Source organism: Ischnura elegans, chromosome X (genome assembly GCF_921293095.1).
Source record: "Ischnura elegans chromosome X, ioIscEleg1.1, whole genome shotgun sequence".
NCBI classification, from domain to species: domain Eukaryota; kingdom Metazoa; phylum Arthropoda; class Insecta; order Odonata; family Coenagrionidae; genus Ischnura; species Ischnura elegans.
The window spans coordinates 91455413-91465706 of NC_060259.1; the positions used below are offsets into that span (position 1 = coordinate 91455413).

Below are 10294 nucleotides of genomic sequence, written 5' to 3' on the forward strand. Positions count from 1 at the left end.
AAGCATAATCATCTTTGCACTGCAGCGAAAACAATTTATTACGTACTTCGTTACGGGATCACCAAACGCACAATTTATTAAAGCGGTTATCCGCTATCAATTTGTACCGTACTAATCTCTCTCATTACTTAGTACGTCATACCCCACCGAAAGTCAAAGCAATACAAAAATGTATTCAAGCGCACATGTAAACGAAGCATTCCGTCGTCTGCGACAAATCATGTGGTCAGAAACGGTCGGAAATATCGTTAGAATCGACATACATTATCGACAGTCGCACCAGTACGCATCATTTCTGCGCAGAAAATTCGCTGAATTCATTCGCCGAAATCATTCACCGTGTAAAGCGGTGACGGCGAATGAATATAATTCGTATGATCATTCGAAAGATCATTCACCGTGAAAAACGGCCTTAAGGCTATTATCGCAGGAATCAAGGAAAAGTTACCAGCCATCAACACTCCTATCTATATATTTGGCCATGCTAACTATTACTTGGCTCCAGAAATCACGCTCAAGCGTTCAGAGACTGATTTTTCAAATCTAATAATTTTTCAAATTTAATAATACTTAAGAAAACCGTAAAAATTACTTCGTCTAGAAACAGAAGGGCATAGGGATAAAGCCGCACCAAATATTAAATTTAAAAAATAATTAAGGACATATATCTATATTTCGAGACTTTTGAGGGTTTCGTGGAAGTGGTGTCGTCTCGTCTCGAGTCACCCGGCAACACTATTTCAAATTCATCGAATTTTACAGAAACTTTGACCCGTCAGCGTAACCTGAGTTTACATTTAATTTCATAATTCGTTCATGATCTTTTATTTTCAACATCCATACATTATATATTCCTTCTTATAATAAAATGGGGAACGTGATTACGTAACTGTGTGATTGGCTATTTATCCCACAAAGGCATTAGTTACCATAGGATAGACTTGAAGGACATTCCCCACTCAAAGATGACTTTATATTTATAGTTTAGAGACAAACTTGACGGAAAAATGCCTACTAGAAATCAAAGACCGTGACGCCCACTGTGCATTGGTGGAGACATTCTGAGGCAAGCCGAATCGTGCGATACCCCGAGAAGAGCGCTCTGCAAATCGTCAACGCCGCTTTGTGCAATATATTACCGATAAATTTAGCAAAACACCAAACCAAAAATTGGGCGTTTTGGGGCGTTTATGAAAAAATAACGCGTACTAAACGCCAACTGTCATTCTTTTGTAGAACAAAGAGAAAAATACCGCACACACTGTATTAAAATTGCGAGGTGTTTGACGGCTTCTTCGATGTCTTATCCACCGCTGGCTCCTCCATCGTGAAATTATTACATGCGCTATTTTTCATCCGGAGATGTCTTCATCCATCATTCATGGTTTCACTTAGCATAATAAGGAAAAGAATCACGCAAATGACCACGACACTTGGCGTTTCCAATATTTCGCGCTCATTCTATATGGACCATAACCCACGCTAGTTCTCGCGATAATTTAACCAGTTTCGGCTCTAATTTTTCCTTTGATGCCATGGAGACTGTAATCCCACCCTAAGTGCGATCTAATTGCTATTTCTTCACAAGAAGGATGCTTCGCGGGGAATGGAGTGGCGAGGAGAGGCGAACAGGGCCAAGGACAATGCTCCCTCCATTGATCCCACTGTCGGAGGAATCCCATTCATGCAGCCGAAGTCTCGCTTCGATACCCAAGCGTAGACTTCATACCAAGACGGACAACTGAGAGCGACTAGACAAGCTCGCTCGCCCGGAGAAGACTGGTCCACAAGGCAGCAGCGAGGAGCTCCCAAAATGACCACGAGATTCAGTGCTCCGAAGAACCTTTGTTACAGTGTAACAAAAAACCACTTTTTCCTAGCTATGTCCACCGAGGTAGACGATGCTATTGCCTGCCACTCTACGAATAATAACAACAAGGCGGAAATATTTATCATTAATTACTGAGTAATTGCTATAAGATTTTGGTGGAACAAGAGGGATCTTTCGTAAACCTTTTTTTTAATAGCAGTAAAAAGTATTCCCGAAAATTTGAAAATTTTAACTTTGATTCCGTACACAATCTGATTAGATTTACCAGCTGATAATAATATGACTGAATACTTCACAGTATTTTGAATTTTTCACAAACTTTCATCTAATAAGCGCAAGTGAGAAAATCTACTACCTAATACACATTTCTACTACGACCAAGGGGAGTCGAAAACACCACTGTCGCTACGATCGGTGGAGAGGAGGCCGGAAGATAAGTATCTCACACGGCAATAAACTAACCGCGAGAGAGACGTTTGAGCGCTCAGAGAACGCGGAGTGCGCGAGTCTCTGCAGCTGCTTAGCACAAATGGCATTGCCCAACACACGAAGCGACTCAAACAGCAGACGCAATACTTGAGCGACACGTCCATCCTAACCACTGCATTCCCATGTCCATCCTAACGACTGCAAAGTTGAAGACACGACCATCCTAACCACTGCATGGGTATGCAGTGGTTAGGATGGAAGTGTCTTCAAATTTCTGGAGTCCTACATAACGACTATAAATTCGCCAGTGGCAACGCATTCAGTCTGCTACGAAATACTTCAATTATTTCTCCGTATTTTTCCGTTGTACAGGCTCTAACCTATCTCCGGTTTCCCTCACAGTTCCATTCTCTCCCGAAGAAACCTTTCAAGCAGGCCTTGGCGTTCCCTCTTTTCCACTGCGGATATGTTTTCATAAGTAGGCTCTCTACAGGGGCGGGGGCGAATTTGCGTTCTACGGTAGGTATCAGACCCAGGTGCATGCATCACGGTCAATACATAACCAACATGAAAGAGTGTAGCTCCCAATAATTCATTTATTCACCATAAGGGTACACACACATCTTGAACGTTTTTTTCCTCATTATCCTTTTTACAGGAATGAAAGCATTCGAGCTCTCGACACGCCCATTCCCCAAACCTATTCCATATTTAGCAATTACAGAGAAGTATCATGAGAAGCCATACAGCACCGCAAAGTGAAGTGACGCACGTACATTCTTCAAGCATGGAAGGTAAAGGAAAAAAAGGGCTAAAGTGCTGCAGAAGGGAGGGAATGGGCACGAGGAAGGTGGAAAGGGGGGAAACAATATAATATCTGTGATGCGAACCCAAATAACTAGTAAAAACATAAATGAATAAATGCTAGCGACAATTTTACGTATTTATTCAGGTTTCTTTTTATCATATGGCACACCCCTTGCACAAACTTCAATTATAGCAATAATATATCTCACATTTGCATGGACCACAACGAGGAAAACTGCTTCATTTCAGTCACCATAGGACTTGACCTTTTAGTTCACAGAGAGAACAAAGACAAACATAGAATGAAATAAAATAAAATTACTTTGTTTTATTCCACACTTACCTTTTAATAGCACGACCCGGGCTTCAGCGTCCAATGCTATCATCAGGTGATAGATTGCATTCGATGCTGAAATCCGGGTCGTGCTATTTAAAAGAAAGAGTGGAATAAAGCAAAGTGATTTTATATCTTGTATGATGTTAGGCACGATGTGGTGGAAGTTCGTAATATTGTTGAAATGACACATTGCAATATTTCCACTTATAGATTTATTTTACACTACGCGTGTACACTTGAAAATGTCGCTGTAACGACGAAACGCGTAGTGTAAAATAAATCTATAAGTGGAAATATTGCAATGTGTCATTTCAACAAAGTAATTTTATTTTATTCTATGATGAAGCCATTCCACAAAGTAACGCCTGAGACCGTGGTTTATATTAAAACAAAGACAAAGAATGATATCGTCGGGAACGCCTTATAAATCCTTTAAAAGACGCCGAGTTATAACTTCAAAACATCCTATCCACAAATCGTTCCCACATTAAGTCACAATATTATTAGGTCAAAATTTAACTCAACAAATAGCTGAATACCATAAAAAATAGTCATCTAAGAAGTTCATCGATATTTCTGCCAGAAAGCTTAAGATATATGGTGCTTGGACAGAGTTCCCCCAAAAAACGAAACAGCTCGTTGCAAAGATCATTGATATAAACTACACGGATAGGAGAGAAAAAACACGCCTTTGTTTATAAAATCAACTGATTTGGGCGTAACTTGGTGGAACGATGAAGTATTCACGGTAAAACAAAAACACAGTACTATTCCAAAAAATGTATTTATTAATGTATTTTTTGTGGAATAGTACTGTGTTTTTGTTTCCCCATGAACGCCTTTGTTTTTTCTGCTCGATGAATAAAAAGTTACACAGCAATATTTATAACAAAATTATTAGTATGAATAAAAGAAAAAGCGAAGATTAGAGCCAACCAAATGCTCACAGAACTCAGGTAAATGCAAACATGCGAGTTTGAGAAAGACACTCGGTGAGATTGACTAGACGCGATGACATTGAGATCATTGCAAGCACTTCGGATCATTCCTAATATCATGCAGACGCACTCTCAACTTATCATTGGAAGAGCGAGAAAATGCGCGCATACAAAACATAATACAATACGGATGACAATGAGGAAATATAGAAGAAGGAAAAAGAATTGAAAGAGGTAAGGGGTTAAGATTGTGATGATTAAGGGGTTGAAATGTACTCCTGATGCGATTCTGAACCCATTAACGGAGGCATGGTAGACGAATTTATTGAACAACCCACCGTATCGCATTTGTGTCATCTTTAACCAGTATCATTTGTGTTCGAGAAATAGTAGATGGACTAACACAGGTAACGTATCAAGAAAACCTGTAATTTGATGAAATTACTCACTTTTCAAACAATGCAACGAAATGTTCTCATGAAATGACTTCAGCTTCATGAGCATAGGTGGTATGGGAAAATATTATGGCCCCAAAGTAGCCATTAATACAGTCTACAAAACACATTATCTTTAAATTCAATTGATGGACAAATATGATGACTGTCTACATCAAATCATAAAATCATCATCATACGCAATGCTTCAGATTTCTAATAGAAATTACCAACTTTTAAGTAATGTGCACCCAAATTTTTTACAGCGTTCATAGACAAGGAATAACTAACTGCTAGAAAAATTGAAAAGATGGGAAATTTTAAGGTGGCTCCTCATAGTATGTATACCGTTGAGTGACGCAAGAGCCCGCGAGCGCCTGGGGGAGGAATGGACCGACTCAAGGAATAAAGACTATAGTGTAAGTTTTTATTTTACCACCTTAACCAGGGGTGTTTACAAATAATTGACGAACACCCAGACCAGATATGGGACGCATGGTCCCTGAGACATATTGCAGACCCCTAAGGCGTCAAAGAAAGTCCCCGGCCAAAAAAATAACCTTCAGCCACCCCCGTCTAAGAGTTGATGCCCTTTGTGCCACAGGACAGTTCGTCTCTCTAAATATAAAATTCTCTCCTCCAGTAATGTGACAATAAGGAAACAATTTCCGTACTCATATCCTGAACTACCATTGCTCCAAGCAATTGTTCTTTGGAGCACAGAGGGTCCATGAGAGACTGAGAAGTCTGCAAGACGAAAGAGCTGCAAATAAATGGGAATCTCAGGCGAGATGCATATTGAAGAAAGCATGTCAAACAGAAGCCTCTAAGGCAGGGGTTCCCAAACTGGGGGGCGCGCCCCCCCGTGGGGGGGGCGTTGAGAAAGTCCAGGGGGGGCGTGACACCCAAATGAAATATATAAAAAAATTACAAAAATAATTTCCTCAGATCTTTGAAATAAAGTCTTCCTAAGTTTTCATAATTGTTTTTGTAAAGTTTCAATAAAGTTGTGAACTTTATCAAAGAAGGTTACAGTACTGGTTGAAGTACTTAAAAGTTTACTCCAGTGTTTCAGAGAAAGCTGTTTCGGATGTACTTGCCTTTTTCAACAACATACATGTGCGAAAAAGCGTTTTCAACTCTTGTGGCGATGAAAACCAAGTACCGCAACAAACTTGATGTCGAGAGTGACCTACGCTGTGCTTTGTTTGAAACTCAACCCAGGATCTGTCAACTTATCAACATGCAAGCGCAACCATCTCACTAAATTACATTTTATGTTTTGTTTTTGTAAGTAGGTAGGCCTATTGTTTCACCTTCCTTAAATTGAAAATGTATCCGTGTTACAATGTTAAATTTTGTACCAGTAATTATATTCGTTTTTCATGTAATACTTGTTTTAATTTTCATCATACGTACAATTATTGAATCTTTCCATTCTGCGTTGCCGCATTCAACAGTGAATAAAAAATATACCTACTCACCGTATCAAGTAGGCACATACTTGTACGAGTCCAAGTACTTGTACAAGTAGGAGTTGGTATGTACGGCACCGTGGAAATAGGGTATTGCAAAATGGAAAGCTGATCAGTGTAGTGGGGGGGGGGGGGCGTGGCACAAAAAATTTTGGGAACCCCTGCTCTAAGGGAAAGGCGCCAAATTTCGTCCCCAATCTGTTGTTGGCTTCTGCACATCATATTCTTAAGTCAATCATTCAAAAAAATTATAAAGTACCAGCAACTAAGCCTACACATGTTATTAGCTCAAAACTTATCAGAAACGATTTTTTACCTCTTAAAAAGATTTAAAAAATAATCTACCTTTTCCAAAATTGAATAAGAGGTCCTATTTTCGTCCCCTACCAATAAATCTTGTAGAAGAGGTATTACCAGTTTAAAAACGAAATAGTTATGACAAAGACATGTTACAACATTTATTTAAATATTTTAACGTTCATTTTTTGTATAAAAAATACTGTTTTGTTCCTGTAAGATTATTTATACCATGAAAACAAGAGTCGTAAGTGAATTTCTTTTTTGTTCTTTATTCGAGAGCACATTTCGCGTTGCCACAAGGAACATTGAAATTAAGGGAGAACCTAAAATAATTTTTTAATTATTTTAAGTGCTCCCTAAAACTAAAGAAATTAATTTCAGGTACCGAAAGAACATAACTAAGCTTAAAGAGTGGTTGACACAACATTATATTACTGCGAAAAGAGTTTTCGAGATCGCCAGCGGGTCAGGAACTGCATTTATTCGACGTTTCGATATCCGACTCGGCCATCGAAACGCCGGCAGAAATGCAGTCCAGACGACCAGGTTCCAGGATGATCTTACGTGATTACTGCGATACATACGAATTTTAAAACACCCAAAATTACTTCAATATGTACTTTTAAATAAAATTATATTTATGCCTTTAAAAGGACGAGGAATAGGTTAGCTAGCACAAGTTGTATTTGAAATTTAAATTTATTCAATGCAAGCCAAGACGTTGCTTCTACCTCCTAAGCAGATGTTGACGTCACCTGGCATTCTATTCTTCGTGTTTTTTAATCTTACTTAAGCTAAGAACGCTAGTAATTTCGATTCTGTTTTTTAATTTTACTTGAACCAAAAGTGCTAGATATTTCGATTCTGTTTTCTTGTCTGACATTCCGTTTTGATCCGGCTCCAAAAAGTCTACTAAGCGACTGCACTGAAAATTACGACAAACACATTTTAGACCCGAAAATGAGTGTTGAACTGGCAACCGTTTCTGTTAACTGAATTTGAAATAAAAGATTTTGGAATTCCCGGTTGGAGCAAAAATCATGAGCTATTGAAACCATGAATCATGCATTATTCCAGGGACTAAAAATTCACGCATAATTCCCGATTTTCCCGGTCGCTGGAAACACTTGAATTGTTATTAATTTATACCCAATTTGAATGTTAACAGAAATGGCGGCGAAGTCAAAGCCGTGTATGTTACCGAAATCTCTATTGTGTCAGCCTCCCCCCCCCCCCTCCTACCCACCACCCCCCCAAAAGACATGGGCCACAGGTGAAAGTCATTTGAAAGACGAGATGAGAGGGACATCGGGACTCCAGACGTAAGTAAAGAGCACAATTACTGGAAGAAATACGGAAATTAGATAGAAACGGACAAGAAGGTGACAGCGACAAAGCGACTAAATAAATTAATTGCTCGTGCTCCCAGCTTTATGGATCGGCAAACGCGGAGAGCGCCACTCGTGTGACCCCCCCATCTCCTCACATCTCCCATAATTCAGCAAAAACGACATAAGTACTTTGCTTGCTTCAAGTAACAAGTCAAGTTACAAAGTAATTGGCTGCTACCGTAATGAAACGACAAGCGATAATTCTTTCTTCTGTTCAGAGAGACATATATCAACGGAAGTTTTGATTTGACACTAAAAATGAACTATTATCACTTATGCCACAACTATTTTTGCATTCCATTTTTGCAACTTCATTATTCCATAATACCAAAGAAACATGACGACTGATTAGCACAAAAACCGGAGGATTCTTCTAAATAATAGTATTTTTACACAAATGCATCTCCATCCGAGGTTCTGCATTAATGGCCATCGGCTGGCAACTCACCTCGGTAACAATTAACAAACGAATGCGTAAGTGAGACGACCTCTAAACGCCGGTTAGGAACTAGAGTAATGTTTATTTAGCCATAATGATTACAGACTTGATTGAGGAGGGACGGGAGGCCCAAAAGTAATGATATTAATATAAAAATGGTCATGAATGTCATGAATAAGGACCATGGTCATGATATTCAAAGCATACAAGAACATAGAACACTTCGTCAGAACAAGGAAGGAATATGGTTGCATTACTTCACGAAGCTTTATTACAAAACATACTGACGAAATTGAAACCTGACTAAAAGACCACAACGAAATTCGAAAGTAAGTGTTTATTTATGGACAATATGATTCAATGTTAGCAATCACTCTACATCATATTGTCCGATACTTCCTTCAATTTAATCAACATATTTAAGCCAAAATTGTAATTAGATGAAAAAGCAAAGTAAGAAAAAAATATGCATAAAGTAGACGCCCAACAACTGTTGAGTAATATATATTGTCCAGCAGCGCATAGCGAGTACACCTCTAAACAGGGACACTACTATTTTGGTCATGCAAGAGATTAAAACAGAAACAAAAAATTACATCAAACCAGCAATTAATAACCCATGCAATGAGGATCATTTATAAGAAGTCTTAGATTGAGTGTGCAGTGAGGTAAGCACTTACCCTAGGGTGCTCAAAAATCCACATACGTTGCCTTCAGCATACAAAGACACAATGTCACCAAGGTGGAGGAAACTTGCAGACCCAATTATCTCCCCCATACTCATAATGTAGTCTTACACAGTATCCAATTTAAACACCGCTGATTCCAGAGTTTTATCACGCATGTCCAACAAATTTGAGACTATTGTCGTTTCATTAATTAGTCACTTCAATTAGCAATGCCTTCGGTGATTCTGATATCAACATCTTGTAATTAGAAATCCGGTCACGTTACTTTCTCGATAGTACCACCGTTACTGCCATTGGAAACAGTACAGTTTCTCGCAAGCATTATAAATGTAGGTAAAATGACTGTCACGTGGATAAAAGTACGTCTGTTATTGCCAAAATAGTGGGCCACTCATTCATAAGGTCGATCTGGATTTGCCATGCAGCCTCGAAGAACGGAGCCAACCCAGACGAAAGTTAATTCGTCTGGGAACACATTTGAATGAAACAATAATGCTGATTATGAATGAAATACCAATAAAGAATGCTAATAACTATCACCAATAGCCGTCAGTTATGGGTCATTGACAGTAAACGAAAACGTAATTCTGTTTCGAGGATTAACCACACATTCATCGTGCTCGCATTGCTTAGCAGGAAATAAAAGTTGTACCGTCACTGCCTTATAATAAAGAGCAATAAACTATTCGCAGCACTTCTCTCACACTCACTTCAAAAACTTCACAATAATCCGGGCACACGACACGAACACCTGTATACATGCAAGCTGAGTACCACAATGCTACCACGATCGTCACCCTGGAAATTTGAACTCTACTGCCATCTGCCGGTGAAATGAAAATGTCACATGACAAGCGCACTGCGCCGCGCTATTTTCAAAATAACTATTTCCAGGATCAAACATGTTTACTGGGAAAGGTGTAAAAGAGATTAACGATGAGAATAAATAATACAAAATTTTAAATTTTACGATATAATCACAGGCTCATCATGAGTTTTAAAACGGGAAACATAGTTTCATCGCCATATTTCGTATTCATAGAATTAAAGAAATTAGGCAGCCAGAAAAAAACGTAACATACTTAATACAGACATTTCTATGTATTCCTATGATAAAAGTGGATTAGATTCCTGCTTAATGCCGAAGTTCAATGAACACCAGAATGAATACTCGAGCAAAGATTATTTACAAAAAAACAAATACTCGGTAAATACTTTGTAAAC

The 10294-nt window shown here is 38.7% G+C and overlaps 1 protein-coding gene across 7 annotated transcripts in view; it reads right to left on the reverse strand.

The window, feature by feature from the left end:
- Positions 1–9845, reverse strand: part of LOC124171669 (inositol 1,4,5-trisphosphate receptor) — a 232913-nt gene extending 223068 nt beyond the window's left edge. For all 7 annotated transcript variants that reach the window (XM_046550907.1, XM_046550904.1, XM_046550905.1 and 4 more), the window contains exon 1: positions 9062–9845. In XM_046550907.1, the coding sequence (XP_046406863.1) occupies positions 9062–9165 (104 nt within the window). In that variant the 5' untranslated portion in view covers positions 9166–9845. The remainder of the gene's footprint in view (positions 1–9061) is intronic.
- Between the last annotated feature and the right edge of the window lie 449 nt (positions 9846–10294).